The 20,045-nt window shown below is 48.4% G+C and overlaps 1 protein-coding gene across 1 annotated transcript in view; it reads right to left on the bottom strand.

Annotated features, from left to right (window-relative positions):
• The window catches only part of XYLT1 (xylosyltransferase 1), a 341,704-nt gene that overhangs the window by 240,915 nt on the left and 80,744 nt on the right, over positions 1-20,045 (bottom strand). The window contains exon 2 of the mRNA XM_020904963.2: positions 4,152-4,190. Within this exon, the coding sequence (XP_020760622.2) occupies positions 4,152-4,190 (39 nt within the window). The remainder of the gene's footprint in view (positions 1-4,151; positions 4,191-20,045) is intronic.

Raw genomic sequence — 20,045 nt, 5'->3', positions numbered from 1 at the left:
TTGGGGCACATATATCAAGTTCATCCCTCCAGCTTTTCTGAGCATTAGTAAGTCTTTCTACTGGTTCAGTTCAGTTCAGTCGCTCAGTCATGCCCAACTCTTTGCGACCCCATGGACTGCAGCATGCCAGGCTTCCCTGTCCATCACCAACTCCCGGAGTGTGCTCAAACTCATGTCCATTGAGTCAGTAATGGCATCCAACCATCTCATCCTCTGTCGATGCCAAAGCAAATTTTTTTTAACTTTTTGTGGAAAAATAGAGAGGTTGAGAAGATAGATTCCAATGTCATATGGCCCCAAGTCTGACACTCACCAGTGCTAGGTCTCGTGTGTCTTTGGACAAGTTACTTAACCTCTCTAACCCTTAGGGTCCTCATCTGGAAGTTGGATATCAAGAAAAACCCATGGAATAATGGCATTTGGGATTCAGTGGGGGAAATCAGTTCTTGGCAAATGGTAAAGGTCAGTAGAGTGGGGGACACACCAGCACTGCTAACCAAATTCAAACTCCTTTCAGACATTCTTTTTGCATCTCTAGATCACTTGGTTCCCGGGTAACCACCATCTGGAGACAAGAAAGGCATTCACCACTGCAAGTCAGGGAGTCCTCCGTACCACCCCCAGGACAGCCTGCCAAGAGAAAACTGACCCCAGGGATTATTCAACTTCCTCATTCATTAATCTGACTGTCAAGCAGAGAAAGTCCTGCTGATGCCAACGGATGCGAAGTTTGGCTGTGCTGACTGCAGAGAGCAGAAGAGGCCTCGGCGGCCAATCAAAGCCTCTCCCCCAACTGGGCACAGCTGCCTGGGAACACTGGGTGGGGCCGAGGCAGTGAGTACTAGGGAGACAGGGGATGCGTGGAGGGCTGGGGCCCCAGCTGGCCCAACGTCCTGATGCAGACTGAGCCCTGGGCAAGCCACGCCACTGCAGCCCAATGTATGGACACAACTCACAATGAAATCGCGAAGTCAGGCCCACCTGTGGCACCTGTTTTCCAGGACGGAGCAGGTGATGCCTTTCTTAGGAGCAAAGGGCACTGGGGCAGGAAGGAGTCGGGGAGGGCAGGGAGCGCTGACCCAGGGCTCAGGGCATATCCTCCACTCACCTCTGCCTGGCTGGCTCTTCCACGCTTGGCCACATCTGCCATCTTACTCAGGCCATATGGGTGATATTTGGGGCACCGCATCCTGCCAGAAAACCTCTCCTCTGCTCCTCTCGTCTGCCCTGCCTGCAGGCAGCTGAAGGAGATCTCGTGAGTCCCACGATGGGCTGAGGCCCAGCACAGAGTCAAAGCTGGCCACAGGCTTGTGCCAACAGTTACAAAGAACACATTTGCACTTTGGTTGGGTTCCAACATCTCTTTAACATCAGAAATCAGAACTCGGGGAAAGACAACAGTATCCTATGGCTCCCCAAAGACCAAGCGCCAGATGAGACTGATGCACTGTTGTCTGGAGACAAATTGAGTCATTTCCCCAGTGACACGGCACCAGGGCAAAAAGCCAGCCGCGTGCCACAGCCGGCTGTATGCAAACCAGGGCTCAGGCACCTGGGGCCCATGGACATAACTGTGGAAGAGCTCACCGTATAGGTGGAGAATTGTGCGTGGGAACAGTCACGCATAACATACTAGCCAGAGCCAGGGCACACAGACTGTTCCTTCCCATGGAGGTTTTGCAGGAACAGTGGGGCAATTTCCATAGTGAAAGATGCAGCTGGGGCAAGGACAGAACCACCTAGAACCATCTAGAACCATGTAGGCTGCAGCCACTCCATCCCAGATTGGCTTTCAGAATTCTGGGTGCAGACTGTGTGCCCAGGGATTTTCTGAGTCATAAATTTTCTCTCTGGGGAAAGACTGATAGAGAAGGGCCAGCATCTCATAATCCATGGGGTAGACCGGGGAGAGACACATTTCCCAAAGCACAACACACATAAATCTTAGAGGATGCTGTGATTGAGTTTAAAGGGCACCCAAAGGAGCTTTTTAATTTTATTAATTCAATATTAAAAGTTTTGCAAAAAAATAAAAACATAACTGGCTCATCAAACTTGTAATTTCACCAATATTATTCCCTGAGATAGCATTTCTCAACCTCGGCCTTACTGACATTTTTTAGGCAAGATAATTTTTCCTGTGGGGGTGTCCTGTGCCTTGCAGGACATTTAGCAGCCTCTCTGGTCGCTACCCACTAGATGCCAGTAATGAATCCCCTCCAAGGTGAGATAACCAAAAATGTCTTCAGATATTGCCAAACATCCTTTGAAGGTCAAAGACACTCCTGATGGGGAATCAGCAGTTTAGGGTAAGTCTACTTCCAAAAGTAAAACAAGTTAATGTCAGGGAAAATGTGTTGTAGGTGACTTAGGATAAACAAAATATACAATTCACATATGGCAAACGTGGCTGAGGTGATAGCCACATCACCTCCTGAGAAAAGCAGACGAGAGGATGGCCAAACAGGAGCTAAAATTGGGTGTTTATCCCCTTAAAATCCCATCACTGCTCCTTCATGCTGGCTCTGCTTTCTGGCCATCCCTGAAGTCCACTGGGCTTCCCTGGCAGCTCAGATGGTGAAGAATCTGCCTGTAATGAGGGAGACCCGGGTTCGATCCCTGGGTTAGGAAGATCCCCTGGAGAAAGGAATGGCTACCCACTCCAGTAGTCTTGCCTGGAGAATTCCAGGGACAGAGGAGCCTGGTGGGCTACAGTCCATGGGTCCGTAAAGAGTCAGACACGACTGAGTGACTAATACTTCTGAAGCCAACTAAGGAAATGGAGGTGGGGAGAGGCCAAAAGAGCCTGAAGGAACCCTGAGAATCCACTTTCCTCACAGCTCCTGGCCTTCCATGAAGGAAGGAGGAGTAGGGTGGGCTTGCCTCTCACTCCCCTGGGGGAACAGGGCAGAGATGCTTGTGATGAGGATAACGAGTGGGAGGCAGGTGGTCCCTGGACCTGCAGGAGTCGCTGAAGAGCCTTGAGAAGTTCAGCTACGCTCGTCTGCCTGTCTCACACTCTGTTAGCCGTGGGGTTCTGGCTGGGGTGCACCCCGTCTTCTCTTTTTAGTATCTGAGCAACCCACAGAACTAAGGAAACGATCAATCCAAAGAGACACCTCCTTAGATTCACAGACTTAGAAAACGAACTTGCGGTTGCCAGTTTGGGAAGGGATAACTAGGGAGTTTGGGATGGACATATCACACTGCTGTATTTACAATGGATAGCCAACAGGGACCTACTGCAGACCACACGGATTTCTGCTCAATGTTATGTGGCAGCCTGGATGGGGGGGAGTTTCGGGGAGAATGGATACATGGGTCTGTATGGCTGAGTCCCTTCACTGTCCACCTGGAACTATCAAAGTTTTTGATAATCAGCTACACCCCAGTACAAGATAAGAAGTTTAAAAGAAAAACAAAAACAAAGATACACCTCCTGCAAGCCCCATGAGAAAGGGAAGCATTCCGCTGGTTTAAAAAGCTAACACTCACACGCACTTAGCGTGTATTGATGACTTTACAGACACTCTACCCTGCCATCCTCATCACAGCCCTGCAGGACGGGCACTATTCCCATGGTAACAACATTCCAGATGTGGAGACGGAGGCTGAGCGGGTCAGGGCCCTCAGGGCCAGAAGACACAGCTCCAGGGCTCCACCTGAGTCTGCTGGACTCACAGCTGCCCAGGAAAGCAGAAGCATACAATAAGGACCCTCCTTACAAGACCCACTGGTCACCCACCCCACACAGGAGCGCCACTGTGATTCAGATGTCCCAGAATGGCCCGATGCACAAGCAGGCACAAGGATGCAACTAACAGCCCAAGGGAGACAGTTCTCCAAACCCGGGGCAAGAACGAGCAGCTGCCCCCCACCACATGGCTCCTCCCTGTCTCTGCTCTCTGTGTTCACCTCCTCGTGACCAATGGGTGGAGGAAAATTCAGAAAAACAAGTCTGATTCTTCCCATGGTGCTTTCAGAACCTGGGTGCACACACAATGTCTCAACAGGGCAGAGAGACAGCTGTTATGCGTCTGTCCCATTTTTCTGAGTCCTGGAGCCAAGAGGATGTTGATAAACGCTCCCTGGAGAGGTGGTTCTGGAGCATCAGGGCAGAGAAGGTGAGACAGACCATGGGAGGTACTCACCTGGGTCTCCAGGGTGATCACTGGGCTTGGTTGTGGGTCCTGTGGGGAAAAAAGGAGAAAATGCATGTGAGTGGTGGGGAAATGTAACTTCTACCCCGGCACCACTTTAAAACAAAGCTGCACCTCTGCAGTGCGCAAGCAACCACACGGGGAGGGCGGCCCCATTCTGTCGCCCCCATCCCATGCGACATTCTCCACCTCCTCCCACAGCCCACATGAGGAAGGAGGATGAAATCTTTCACTAGGAAGTTGCAGGGATCCCCGCAGGAGATCACGCAAGAAGACGAAGCGCAAGTGTAAAGAAAAACCGAACAAAGCCCCCTCGCAGAGCATCTCAAAGTGTGTTCAAATCATTGATGGGAAGGAGAAGATGGGTCCACAAGACGGTTAGAAATAAACCTGAAAGGATATAAAGTCCCCATGAGGGGCAAGGCCACCACTGTGTCTGATCTGGGAAAGAATGAGAAAAGGAATGAGACAGAGGGAAAAGAACCAGCTTAATTCCCAGTCTGTGTGGCACATTCCAACGGGGCTGGGGAAGATTCCTTTCAGGAGAGAGAAGGCCAGAGAAAGTCCCATTCATTCACTTGCGACAAAAGCCAATTGACTGGAAATGCTCGGGTCATTAAACGTGAACTCCGGGGTGGGGGCAGGGTGGGTACAGAGGAGGAAGGGACGCCTGGAGAGGAGGTAGCGGTTTTCAGCAAGTGGATTCCAAAGAAAACAGGAAGCTCAGCACATAAAGGCTATTTTTGTCTGGACTGTGTTGGCCCTGCACTTAATCATCTTGGATTCATGATTCTGGGAAAGTAACCTCAAGCTGCCTCTGACTGAGAATGGGCATGATCTTAGAGCCCCGAAGGGCAAGCTCAATTGGAAGCTTTGCTTTATCCAAGCAGATTTTCCAACACAGGCTTCCAGAAAGCATGCAAATTCGCCCCAGCCCCCTGGCCTCTGCTGTGAACAAGGAGGAAATGTAGAAATCATGCCTTATGTGTCTTTCTGTGATGGGCTTATTTTACTTAGCACAATGCCTTCAAGGTTCACCCATGTTGTTACAAATGGCAGGATTTCCTTCTTGTCTGAAGGCTGAATAATATTCCACTGTGTGTATACATGGGGTTTCCCAAGTGACTCAGTGGTAAAGATCTGCCTGCCATTGCAGGAGCCGCAGGAGACTCAGGTTTGACCCATCCCTGGGTCGGAAGATCCCCCGGAGGGGTAAACGTCAACCCATTCCAGCTTTCTTGCCTGGAAAATCCCATGGACAGAGGAGACTGGCAGGCTACAGTCCATGGGGTCACAAAGAGTCGGTCACTCAGTCAGACATGACTGAGCATGCAGGCTGTGCATATATATATATACAACATATTTTCTTTATTCCCCTGTCAATGGACATATCGGTTGTTTCCATGTTTTGGCTATTAAGAATTTGGCTTCTAGGATCATGGGAGTACAGACCTCATAATTCCACTTTTAAGAGGCAACTAAAATAAACTCTCAGAGAAGCGGAGAGTAGAAGGGTAGTTGGCTGGGACTGGAAGGAGAGGGAAAGGGGGAGATGCTATGTATCGGGTACGAAGTTTCAGTCCCACTAGCCAAATAAGCTCCAGAGATCTGCTCTAGGACCTAGAGCCTGGAGTTAGCAACATGGCACTGTACACTGAAAATTTCGGTCAGAGGACAGACCTCATGTTAAGTGTTCTTTCCATAATTAAAAAAAAAAAAAAGAAAGTGTAGAAAGACTGGAACATCCAAACCCCACACATCCTAAGTAACTGTCACTCACTTTCTGGATCACTGCTCCTCTGTGGCATCTTTATAAGGATGCCTAGTTCTGATGAGCGTCAGACACCTGACCCCAGCAACGCTTTGCTTTCTGGTCTGTTCTGACCTTTCCTTCAAGACAAGGGACTCTTCTCTCCCAATTCCAGTTCTAATTCCCAGCATCTCTTCAATGGTGCAGCTCAGAGGTTGATGCCAAGAGAACATCTCCCTCTCATTTTCACACTCTACCCCAGCACTGAACATTCCTCGTACCCAAGAAGATACTGAGGGGTGTTTTTCCCCTTCTCCCCACACTGCAGTCTTGGCCCACAAAGAAACTTGGAGAAAGACTTCCCTGGTGGTCCAGCGGTTAAGAATCCACCTTGTGATACAGGGGGATGAGGGTTTGATCCCGGCTGGGGGAACCAAGACCCACACTAGAGAGTCCATGTGCTGATGATCCTGCATGACGCAAGGAAGATCCCACATGCCCCATCTGAGACCCAACACAGCCACACAAATAAGTATTAAAACAACAACAACCTTGAAGAAGTCTTGTAAGAAATACTGCAGCCCTCTGTCTTCAAACCCTTACTAGCGCCTTCTCAAGGGGAAAGAGGTAGGATGGGGTTCTTGAGAACCTTCACTGAACCACTCTTTATTCAAGTGAGGCTCATCATTTTAGCATCCTTCATGGAGCCCCCCAGCCAGCTCCTGTATCACTTGTCTGCAGAGAGAGTGAACACTTGGGCTCCCAGTCTCCCAGGGTCAGTTAAGTACACTGCACAGGGCCCATTCTAGTCTGGAGGGCAGGGCCGTGGTCCCGGCCCATGTTGGGCAGCATGGGTCAGATCCATGCTGTTTAGTGAGAGATAGCAAGCAAGTCTATGCTTCAGCTCAAGTCAAGTCTCTTGTGTGTCTGTCTGTCCCTCTGTTTACTCCGATCCTAGCATCCAGATTTTGACTGGAAGATAAGAAGCTGCTTCTCAGACATTAGCTTCATTTTTTAAGGCCAGGTCCTTGCAAAGCATTGGATGGGGTGTTGGGTGCATGCCCAGATTAATTAAGCTGTACTTCACAGCCCATTTGGCTGTTGTTTGGGGCTTACGCTTCACTGCTCTGAATCCCACGGGGGAGGCAGGGGAGAGGGGAGAAGGCCATCCTGAACCCCATGAACAACTTCACTGGAAAAGACGTTCCCGGAAACCTACAGAAAATCTCTGACATCCGCGTTGACAAAACCCAGAGCCTGATCCAGGGGTACAGTGCTGCGCCAACTATTTGGTGTTTCATGATCAGAGATCCTCTGGGTGCAGGGTCAGAGGATTAATATTCATTAAAAAGCTTCTGGAAAAACAAAAGCAAAAATGCTATCTATTTAGCATGTTAATTACCTAGCCAAGAAAACAGACAAAGTAACTCACAAACGGCCAAGTCATTAACACTTAAGATTCACTGGCCAACAAACTCACATTTGTTGTGCACATTTGAGATATGAGACTCTCCCTACAGAGGCTCAGACCAGAGGATTCAAGGTATGACGGTATCTCTGTGAGGTCTCACTTTCAGTAACATCCTCCTTAATTGGAAAGGCTAACGAAGTGGAACCGGGTCAATGATGCTGTCTGCCTAATCCATCGCGTCTGTCTAAACTGAGACTCTTTGGTTTACAGTAGAGTAAATTCCTGTCTGTCAGAGGAAAGGCTCCCGGAGACCAACGGGGAATTTGCAACGTGCTCGGATGCTACAGTGGAGAGCTTTTAGAATCTTAATGTGGGGACCAAGAACCAGGGAACCACCTACAGCAAGGAAAGCCCTTTCATATCATCTACTGCAATGACTAAAGTGGGGAAGCCCAGTGGGGAACTGGGTAGACAGAATTAGTGGCCCTCATTTTCACTGCTCCCTCGATCCACACCCTCTGGTCACATGATCGTGCATTTCTTTGCAGAGCAAGCTTCCTCCTCCTCAAACTTGGGCTTGCCCATTAGCAGTTAAGACATCGTGGAAGCTCGAAATGTGTGTGCATGATTGAGCATGACCTCTTGTGCTTTTGCTATCAGCACAGGAGAATACATCCCAGGTAGCCTGCTGGTCCAAGGGGGATGAGAAGCACTCGTGGCAGACCCGATCCAGTCTGCAGCTTGAAGCTAAGTCCAGCCTCGATTAGCCAACCCCAAGCCAACCTTCATTCACAGACAGAATATGTGCCTGTTGTCTCAAACCATTGAGTTTCAGGTTGACTTGTTACACAGTGCCGTTGTGGTAAATATACTCTTAAAGGTAGACCTTGGTAGAAATAAAATGTATTGTACAAACAGTCCAGCCTTGTAAACAAAAAGATACATACTCTCCCTAAGTCTGCAAATACATCCCAGGAACCTGCAATAACTACAGCTAATAGCTATGATTTCCTGAGACCCTACTATGTACCAGGCTCCATTCGAGAGGTACATTATACCAAGCAAAGAAACACTCACCATCAGTATCGGGTACGACCTCTGAGTCAGCCTTCAGCCCTCTTCACTAAATATACCAGTTCTTCTGAATTTGTTTAGGTGCCATACAACATATTGGGGCTTCCCTGGTGGCTCAGATGGTAAAGAATTCACTTGCAGTGCAGGAGACCCAGGTTTGCTCCCTGGGTCAGGAAGCTCCCCTGGAAAAGGGAGTGGCTACCCACTCCAGTATTCTTGCCTGGAGAATTCCATGGACAGAGGAGCCTGGTGGCTTACAGTCCAAGGGGTCACAAAGAGTCGGGCATGACTAAGTGACTAACATTTTCAGTTTCACAACAACATTAATGGGGATCATCACTCAGAACCTCCTTGCTCTGAGATAAAGACATTTCTCATTCCTTTGGTTTATTCTAAACTTTATTCCATAGGCATATTATTTGACCAAGATTCAGAATAGTCATGAATACTAGTAGTAACTTACTAAGTTACTTGTTAAGTATTGGCTAACAGTTTAACTTTATACCATGTTTCAGGCAGTGGTTTAACCTGTATACACACATCATTCCATTTACCCCTTGTAACAACTTTATGGCAGGCACTAGCATTATTCCCATTATAGAGGTGGGGAAACTCATGACCACAGGGATTGAATAACTTGTCCAAGTGTACACAGATAGTGCTGAAGCCTGGATTCGATCCCAGCGCCCTGTATTCAAGAAACTTGTGCTATTTTAGGGTAGCCCTATCAGAGAATGCAGCCCCACCTTACATAAAGTAATCCTGCAACCTAGATAAGGTCTATCAAAAGGAAGAATATAGGAAGTAAAAGGTTAAGTGCCACCTTAACTACTGGAATCCTTTTGGAGCATCTGTAGTTTTTAAAAAGGCAGTGGACACGGTTGATAGAAATTAGCACATATGTCAAGATTAAAAGCAAAATGTAGTCACTGTGCCACGCAGGAACCATGCAGAATTGGCCAAACCCGTTCACACATGTTTCCTATGCTCCAACTCAGTAGCTCGCACTTGCCTGGCTGGCCCCAGGAGGGAGAGAGAACTGAGTTTAAAGGGACTCTGTGCACCCTTCTATCCCAAAGCTAACTGGTTAAATGAGGCGGGAGCCTGATTACAGGTCCTGGAGAAATGAAACTTGTTTGCACCTCGAGTCTTGCTTGTAAGACCAGGAAAACCAGGCTCAAATACTTCTGAGCCCATCAGGGCCAGGGGCCTAATTTTAACAAGCAGTTAAGCTTTCATAAAGAATGCAGACAGAAGAGAAGGAATTTTTTCATTTTCATTCCAGACTTGCATCAAACATTTCTGGCTTTCCTGCTCATGCTGAGCCCTGGGTAAGCCTCAGTGGTTGGAAGGGGCATTTTCCTCCCTGTCTTTGATGACATCATAAGATAGCACTTATTCTTGGGCATTAAGCAAAGACTCTGGGGTACAGGTGACAAGCCTGTGACTCAGGCTTCCTGAGTCAGCTCCCCCCTGAGGCCCATCAGCTCAGGAGATAGACAATAGGCCCCTAATAAGACTCAGCACAGACACACCCAGGACGACGTTGCAGAAGGCTGGATGGCACTCTCCCAGGGAGTCCTCTGATTCACCATAGGAGGGAGCTTCCACCATCCAGAGACTGGATCTAATCTCATCACTGTCCAACACCAGGCGCCTTGGGAAATGCAATGAGCTCTTCATGGGCTCAAAAACTCAGCACCGCTGCCTGCCGGAGAAACATACTCCCTGGCGAGACCACCCAGTGGAAGCTGAGTGTGGAGGCCAGGCCAGAGACTGAAATGGATGTGGTCACTTGTACTGCAGGCTTGGCACGGGGCAAAGAAAGATCATTTGTGGGGAAAGAATACAGGTTTGGGGTCAGCCCTGGGTTCAGATCATGCACAAGCCCATTTCTAGTCTTGCTCAGGCCGCCATGACAAAGTTCCACAGGTTGAGTGGCTTACACAAGAGAAACTTATTCTCTCACAATTCTCGGAGCTACAAGTCCAAGGTCAAGATGCCAGCAGGGTTCTTTTCTTTGGAGGCCTCTCTCCTCACCTTGCAGACGGCTGCCTTCTCACTGTATACTTACATGTCTTTTACTTCACACAGGAGCCTCTGGCTGTCTCTGTGTGCCTAAAGCTCCTCTTCTTATAAAGGTACCAGTCAGATTGGACTGTTGTTTTTGTTTAAGTCACTCAATCATGTCCAGCTCTTTTTGTGATCCCATGAACTGTAGCCCACCAGGTTCCTGCGTCCTTGAGATTTTCCAGGCAAGAATATTGGAGTGGGTTGCCATTTCCTTCTCTAGGGAATCTTGATCCAGGGATCAAACACACATCTCCTGCATTGGCAGGCAGATTCTCTACCACCGAGGCATCTGGGAAGCCCTCAGACTGGATTAGAACCCCCCCTCTAAAAGCCACATTTCAACTGAATCACTTCTTTAAAGGCTTTGCTCCCAAGAACCAGGGTTGGCGAGTCAGCAGATGACAACCCCTTAGACTAGTGACCTCAGCCAAACCTCACAGCATCTGTGAGCTTTACTTTCTCATTTACATGATGTTAACAGGTGGGTCTATATTCTCCTACAGAGCTACTGCAAGACAGTAAAGCATAGAGTGTATTGTCTGGCAAACTCTATAAGTGAAAACGAGCACTGATAACAATCACACCAACTTAACAGGTGTGAACCTGGACCATCTCACACCAACTCAGATACACAGTCACCTCCTGTCTTGAAAAAAGGAGAGTACTAATATCACAGGCTGTCGTGAACATTAACTGAAAACAGATATTTTAAATATTTGGTCTCTGGCTAGAAACTCAAAGATAATTGTCCCTGTTTTCTTCTTCTGGGCTTATGAAGGCTAAGACATAACCCTCCACACCCAACCCTGCTAGATCATAATTCTTCTGGACTGAGAATTATTGTACATAATGGTGCATGCATGCTTCGTTGCTCAGTCTCATCCAAATCTTGTGACCCTCATGGACTGCAGCCTGCCAGGCTCCTCTGTCCTTGGGGCTTTTCAGGCAAGAATACTGGAGTGGGTTGCCATTTCTTCCTCCAGGGGATCTTCCCAATCCAGGGATCGAACACACGTCTCCTGTATCTTTTGCATTGCAGGTGGATTCTTTCCCACCGAGCCATCGGACAAGCCTATTGTACCTAAGTGGACAGCAGTGAAATGGGTAAGGTTACCTACTTCTTTTTGAAAGCTTACTTGTGTCAAGCACGTGAACAACTTGTAACCCTGCCAAGGGAAGTCTCAAACTGCCCATTTTATAGATCAGATAACTGATGCTCCAGCAGGACAATTTGCTCAAGAACATAGATTTGATAAGGGATGGGGCCAGGTCTGGTGCTCAGGTTTGTAACTACCAGAAACTGGTCCCTTAACCAATATCCTGGTGTTTCCAATAGTGTGAACTTACTGAATCAGGTTCTCTGGGCAAGGATCCAAAGAATCTGCATTTTTATTAGACACTCTTGGGCAAGTCGTAGGCAGACTGAAGCCTGAGAACGCTTGTATTATATCCTGAATAGTACAAGACTAAAGGCATGCAAGGTGAGAAGGACAGTCAGTGAAAAACCAAAAATCTCTATTAGCACTCCAACCTCTGACACCCAGCTAGCCACCAAGTGTCTGATGCATGCTCAAGACGCTGGTGCTCAAGCTACATGCCTCCAGGAAATTTCATGATGGGTGTGTCCTAGCGTCTGCTGGGTACTCTAAGAGAATAACACAGACTGAGTGGATTATAAACAGCAGAAATTTATTTCTCACAGTTCTGGAGTCTAAGAGTCCAAGGTCAAGGTGCTGGCAGACTCGGTGTCTGGCGAGAGCTGCCTGCTTCATAGATCGCTGTCTTTTTGCTGTGACCTCACATGGCAGAAGATTCAAGGGAGTTTTTCAGGGTCTCTTTTATAAGGGCACTAATCTCATTCATGGGGGCTCCTCCCTCACAACCTAATCACCTCCCAAAGGCCCCACCTCCTAACGCCATCCCACGGGGTGTTAGAATGTCAACACATGAATTTTTAGAGGGACACATATATCTGTCTGGGCTTCCCTGGTGGCTCAGGGGTAAAGAATCTGCCTGCAATGCAGGAGACTCAGGCTCAGTCCCGGAGTTGGGAAGATCACCCGAAGAAGGAAATGGCACCCCACCCCTGTATTCTTGCCTGGAGAATTCCATGGACAGAGGAGCCTGGCAGGCAACAGTCCATGGGGTCATAAAGAGTCAGACGTGACTCAGTGACTATAACCATCACCATACATTCAGTATACAACAAGGTGCAGGGTGGTTTCTGCCCCTTCTTTTCTCCCCATGTAAGGTGAAGGTATCCCTCTTGCCCCAGAAACCCTGCCAACACTCCCCTCCCTTCAGCATTCCCCCCAGGGTGGGTATGTGACCCCTTCTCAATTCTTTCTCGAGGCCTGGTCACAGCCATCGGGGTGCTCACACAATGGTGCTTTCTATGGGATTCCATGGCGCGCTTATCTTACATAGGAGGGGCTCCCGAGATGAAGGCGGGACACGTGCGGGCCAGTGGCCCCGGGCGACGAGGGAGGCACGCCAAGGACACAGAACGCCCTTGTTCTCCGCGGAAGGCTGCCCTTGGAACGTGAAAGCAGGCCAGCACCACACAGACTCACCTTGTTGGAAAATGCGAAGTCACCTTCAAAGAGGACTCAGGACAGAAAGCAGAAACCCTGTGGAGAGGGCAAGGAGCCTCTCCTGGCATCAGAGAGATGGTGACAGACGTGACTGGGCCCTGAAAACGGGGTGGAATTTCCTTGCTGTCTGCCTCTTTTTGGTCTTGAAAATTCTAAAAGTTCAGAGACCTTTTAGATCTTCTTCTGCATTCCCTCCACATATTTAAGTCCAGACCTCAGAAAGGAGCAACAGAATCTCAAAGAACTGCAAACTGAAGCTCAAAGCCCTTGGATCAGGAGTTGACCATCCCCAGCCTGGGAAGAGAGGAGAAGCCGCAGATGCATGGAAACCCGGCAATGGCTTTAGTGTTTCTCAGCTCCGTGTGTGTATCTTTGAGCGCAAACAGTCACTAAAAATCTAAACCGTTATACAGAACACTTTGCGCTGTGTGGGCCTCCAGAGGTTTTGTAAAATCCTTTGCAAAGTGCACAGAACTACAATTCTCAGAACTACGTTTTGAACACACCTGCCTGAGGCCCTGGATGCACATTTCTTCCAGAAAGTACAGCTTCCAGCGGTATGGCTGCTGCCTGGTTACTGCGCACAACTGTCACCTCCCCCTTATTCATGCAGTGATCCTGGGTCACGTGGCTGATCAATACTGAAAATAATCAGAAAAGTAGCCAACACTGGGCTCACAATGAAGCAAGACATAATAAGTGGGCTGTAAGAACTCTCATTAACAACGCACAACAGCTCAGATTATTCATAGGTATTATTAGTGTTAACAGCCCCATTTTACAGATGGTATAACTGAGGCTCAGAGGCATTCATTACTAACTAGCAGAGACAAGGTTTGGATGAGGACAGCCCAACTCCTGAGAGCTTCTGTGGTGAGTCAGATGTAAAGAATCTGTCTGCAATGCAGGAGACCCAGGTTCAATCCCTGGATCAGGAAGATCCCTTGGAGGAGGGCAAGGCAACCACTCCAGTATTCTTGCAGGGAGAACTACATGGACAGAGGAGCCCAGAAGCTACAGCCCATAGCGTCACAAAGAGTCAAACACAACTGACTAACACATACACACACACACACAGCCCAAGCCCTGAGGCTGCACTTTTGACCACTAAACTATGCTGTTTCCCAGGGGTATGACCACACTGTAAATCAGAACCACTTAACCACAGTTCATGGTTCTGTGAGTTGTTGGCACTAGGAAGTCTTATGGAGCAGAGAACTGGATCACATGGTATTAGGAAATACCAGATAGTCCCATTTGGTTGCTATGGATCTTTGGCTAATTACTTAACTTATGATAATATTAATAACAACAGCAAGAGTAATAATAATAACTATCTCAGTGGTTACTGTAAAGACTGACAGAGATGGAATATCAGAACCTCACTCAGTCCTGGTGGCGAGTAGGCAAGCCACAAATGTTAGTTCCTCTTGGAGGACAATTACTGTCACTTCATGGTATGTGTTTTTCATAGCTCAAAGGCATTTCAAACCAAAAACAAGACATGCCTGCTGCATACCAAGAAAAAACTAAGCAACCTCCACCCAACACAGCCAGACAAGATGCACTGGTAGTCCGTCTGGGCTCACAGTCCTTCTGAAGTTGGCCACCCGATTCTGCTGGGACACAAGTCTTCCTAAGCTCAGAATACAAGCCACATCTCCACCTCAGCCCAATAATTAACTTTTCCCAGGCACAGGCCAGGCGACACCTACCAATTTGACACCCATCTGCTGTGGTCACCAAGATGGCAGGTGGCCCAAGTGGAAACAATGCTGCCAAGTGTCCTGGAGACACTGTCCAGAGATCCACACACACAACGTTCTGTTCTACAGATTCTGGGACTGCAAGGTAGTCCTTTCTGTTCCACAAGGATCTAGTTTAAAGATTTGAGCCCAAGAATCTAAGATTGTGAATACCGGAAAGACACTAGAGAGATACAGGGTAGGTGAGCAGCAGCTTCCCTATGGGATGTCCAAGATGGATATCACCTGGCAATTACTTGGTCCCAAATTCTCAGCACGGCTTGTGAACAGACACTATTGGTACATTTTCCAGTGAGATGAAATGCAATTCCTGCCCTGACCTAGATCAAACCCATCATTTTCTGTTATGGCAGATCCCTGGGTTGGCAAGATACCCTGGAGAAGGATATGGGAACTCACTCCAGGCATTCTTGCCTGGAGAATTCTATGGACAGAGGAGCCTGGCAGGCTACAGTCCATGGGGTCGCAAAGAGTTGGACACGACTTACTGATTAAACAGCAATAGCAGCATATGCAATCCAGAATGGAAAGTAGTTTCCTAAGGGCATATACCGGTTAGAGAAAAACCCAGCCGAGAATCCAAGCTTCTTGATACAAAATCCTGGGCTCATCCTTTTTTGCCAACATCAGTGTCTATGTGAGTCCTTCCCACGCTCCTTTTCTTCACTTCCTCTTTTTCAGATCCTCACCAGAGCCTCTAGCCAGGACAACTTTTGTCCAAAAGACAGCATATCCCAGCTCTGGAGAAACTGTGATTCAGCAGTGCTTCAAGTCTGGAATGTCTCCAAGAGGCCACACACAGAACTGCTGATTCAAGCCATGGGGGAATTGGATCCCAGGATGCGGGCACATGGCTATGGAGTGGAGAGTTTTACAGCGGATGCAGGAGGCGTATCCCCAGCTCCTGGCTGTGCCTTGGAACAGGGGAGCCTCCCTCCTAGGCTAGAAGAGAGATGGTTGGCAAGTGGGTCTGCAGGAGACAGGTGGGCAGAGGCCTGGTACAAAGAGAGTTAGGGTCATCGTCATGAAGTTTCAAAGGGCTGGGTCCCGGGGAGACTCAGTGCCCCCTCCTGCCTTCCTGGCCTTCTCCTGTATGTCTTAATGCTAATGAGGGTGATGAGGATGAAGGTGACTGAGCCAATGGGCAATGGCCATTATGACAGCTTTCATTTAAGTCCTTATGAAATACTCTGTTCATTTCTGTACATTTCAGTAAATGCTCATTCCCTCCTCTTGGGACAGCTACTACAAGATGGCCATAAACTCTGGAAACACAGAGGATTTTATTATTTGCTCTTCTCACTGGGCAATGCTCTTGATGACATTATTTATATCTTCGCCTGTTTCCAGACCATGGATTTCCTACAGGATTTCTAATTTATAGAAGAGGAAACAGAATCTCAGAAGGACTTGCCCATAAAGCAGAGCCACGCTCATTTAACCTTCATGTCTCTTAAGAAGTTTTAAAAAACCCACCAAAGTGTGCGAAGGTGGTATGTTTTGACGTACACAGCGCACAATACTTTTTTTTTTTTTTAAGCCAGTTGCTAACATTTAAAAAGTGGGTGATTTCACCATACCCAGATTTCTGGCTTTTCTTAAATGTCAGAAGATCTGACCAAATGGGGATGTGGGCTGGCATGGCTACAGCTGGAGCTGAGTAGCTGCCACCTCCTTAAGATGGATATGCATCCTCCTCTTGGCCACAGCCCCCACCCCACCTGCAGGGCTGGGGAGTTTGTGACCTCCCATCTCTTTTTAAAAACATTTATTTACTTATTAGGCTGCATCGTTGCCACATGGGGATCTTCATCGTGTCATGCGTGATCTCTTGTTGAGACATTCAGATTCTCCAGTTGTGGCTCAGAAGTTGAGGTGCACAGGCTTAGTTGCCCTATGGCACGTGGGGTCTTAGTTCCCTGACTAGAGATTGAACCCGTGTCTCCTGCATTGCAAGGCGGATTCTTAACCACTGGACCACCAGGGAAGTCCCCAGGATCTCCCATCTCTCAACAACCATACTTTATTGCTCCTTATAAGGGACAGTACCATTTTACCCACCAGATGATTTATTCAATCAACATGATCCCACGGTCAGCCCTGGTCCCCAAGGAAGAAAAGTTCAGGATGCTGGGACTAGAGGGAAGAAAAAGAAAAGCTCTAATAAAGCAGGGGGAAGTGGAGCACTGCAGTTCTCTCAATGACAAGCCTCTACCTGGGGCTCCATGGTCCTGACTTTTCAGGGGGTGGGGCGGGCGGTGGCGCTGGGCATCAGGCAGGGGGTGCCCGGCGGGAAGGCTTCGGTGCAGAGCGTGGCACAGGAAGAGGTTGTTAGCGCCCACTGTTCTCTTGCTTCCTGCACGTCCACCGCGTGCAGCTGCCTGTGAACTGGCTGTTTGTTCCCAGCTCTCCCGGAAGGAAGCGCTCTCATCACCCACGACGGCAGAGTTGGCCCAAGGAGCCCAGAACATGTGTGGGGGCTGCGAGCCCAACTCTCCTTCTGTACAGGGCAGTCCCAAAGCTGCTGAGACAGGAAAAGGGGGAAGAAAGCGCAGCCCGGGAGAAAGCATCGCGCAGGGCTCGCGGACAAAGCCCCAGCTGGGGAAAAGGGAGGAGGAGGAGGCCAGAGGAAGGGGGTCCTGCCGGGCCCACCGTGTCTGTACAATGAGCTCCTTTCACCAGTGAATAGAGTTCTCTCCTCGACTCGGTCTCAATGGCTTTGTTTCTGAAACAACCCATTCTCCACCCAGAAAGCCAAACTCGCCAGACCCTGTGCCAAGGTCAGGCAAGAGCCTGAGATCCTCAAGCAAGCTGATAATCAGCCCCCAGGAGACGACCACGGTGCCCAGGGCGGCTCGGCTGACCCAGGTCTACAATGATCCCCTTTGATTTCTAGGCTTTCCTGCCCGGGGCGGGGAGGGGGTGGGGGCAGGGGACTCAGACTCACACGCGTGACATGTTTGGCATAACTGTAGGATCTATTCAGGATAGTAAGTGTTCTTTTCCCACGAACTTCATTGAGACATCTGTGCAAACAGAGGGGGTGGGAGGGGGCAGGATGAGAAAGGATGAGCCTAGAGAAGCAGGATGCAAGTTCAAGTCTGCCATCTCAAATTGACCAAATCCATGAGCCGGTGGGGCTCATCGCTGACCACCCAGCAGCAGCCTGTTTTACAGGCTCCTTGAGAACAGCATCTTGTGGCGAGTTTATTGCCCACAGAGCAAACAGCAAAGTGGGGCCTACAGGCAGTAATCAGCTCAGATGGGTTTTGTTCAGCCCGTGCCATGTTTTCAAAAAGAGAAATGCTACATGCGAGGCCAACACACAGTTTAGGAGGTTTTGTGCAAAACTACAAAGCTCTGGCATTTCTTGGAAAATGAGAAGACCTGGCAACAGGAATCCATCAATTTCATAAGGCCCTGATTGCCGATCTGGGAAACGGCTGTCTCTCTTAGACGGGGCATGTGCCCACCCTCCAGCTAAGGGCACACGCCTGACCCCATCACTAAGGCCGCCATGTAGCTTACTGTGGGCACTGGGGTCTGTAGCCTCTTGTATATCAAGTCCTAAAGCTCTCAGCAGAGGCCCTGGGATGGGGGAGAAGGCTGAGATATGGGCCATACATTGACTTGTTGTAGGGCAAACTTGGCTATAAAATTCAATTGGCTACAAAATCCAAAATTGGACTCAAGAAATGTATATGAACACACACCCAGGAACACGTGGTCAGGAGCAGAGTCCACAAGTTTGGGGGGCGGTTCTCTGCTCTCCCCCTTCCCTGCTATTTGAACAACGCCTTTAGCTACTGGTCCCATTTTCCAAGATGATCTTCTTTGTGCTTATTTTTACCAAAGTTCTGGGCCTGCCACACAGACAGCACTGGGCAAATTCGTGTTGAACCAAAATCAACCAAAGCTCAAGGGATGTTGGGATGGACCCTAAGAGATGCATGCTCAGAACCCAGCCCACTTAATAGTTGCAGGATGTTTTCCCAACCGCAAATCAAGACAAGTCCCATGGGAATGAAAGACTGAGCAGAAGTAGATGAGCTCAACCTACTGGTTGGCTGATGTCTGAGAAGAAGCAGCAGAGAGGGTCAACTTTACAGGTGATGCCCAACTTTATAAGTGACGCAGCGTATTTGAGAGTCACGCTCTGCAGCATGAGGTCTGTTGGGAAGACATGACATGCTGACATCGTAAAATGAAAGTAAGTCGCCAATGTATCCAAGGACCAAAAACTCATGAGAGTAGCCTTCAGAGTCCAGGCAGGTGCAGTATAGTCGCTTGCAGCTCTTCTAGGCCTAAAAAGGCAGACAGGTTTACTGCCTCGGCTTCTGTCGTATGTAGCTGAGACCATTTTCCAGCTTTGTATATGAGTGTGTGTGTGTGCATGTATGTGTGTGTGCACATATGCAAACATTTGAGAACATTCACATGCACATATATGTGGTATTTCCTGTCTAAAGCCTTGCTAAAAAGCTGCAATGGGATCTGTGGATTTCGTTTGCCTTTCATCCCTCATTTTGGGCAATTTCCCTAAGTTACCCCACTCCTGGTTCTAATTTCAAATGGACACTGGGGGCGGGGAAGCAGCAACAGGAGAGATTCCACTGAGCAAACTTTTATTTCAGAACTGTGACATGAACGAGATAGAAGAAAAGCATGCAGAATTTCATTTCTGCACTTTGCATTTAGTTGTAATTATTCATGCAAGAGCATCTTTAAACACCAAATGGGGGAAATATTACAGTTGTTCTGATTTCACACGCTAACTGTGTTTACATGCTAACAGCATTTCTCAGGGACAATTATCTTATTACTAGTGCACTAATCTTTTCAATCTTTTCAACACAGTTTACAGCTGCCGACTTCAAAAATTAAGGCTAATTAAGACCCTGCTTTCAGCAGGTAGGGTAAACTACTCACACATTTTAACTGATTCAAAGAAAATCAGTTTCAGGAGAGGGCATGGGGCGGGGGGGTAAGACAGAGTGTCAGAGGTACAGAGAAGAAATTACATAGCTTCCATTGATTTGAGGACTAATGTTCTCCCGATGCTAATATTCCAGAATCCACTAGACAAGTTCCATCAATGGAAAGGCTTGGATATCAGGACCAAGGATAGCTGGTCTGTCCCATGCAAGGAGAAAGTGGGTATTTTGCATTCAATTATCCACTTCCAATCATCATATCCTTCCACGTGCTCCAGCAGAA

Source organism: Odocoileus virginianus, chromosome 33, assembly GCF_023699985.2.
Source record: "Odocoileus virginianus isolate 20LAN1187 ecotype Illinois chromosome 33, Ovbor_1.2, whole genome shotgun sequence".
NCBI lineage: Eukaryota > Metazoa > Chordata > Mammalia > Artiodactyla > Cervidae > Odocoileus > Odocoileus virginianus.
The sequence above is the reverse complement of the archived record's forward strand: the minus strand, read 5'-3'. Positions and strand labels throughout refer to the sequence as shown.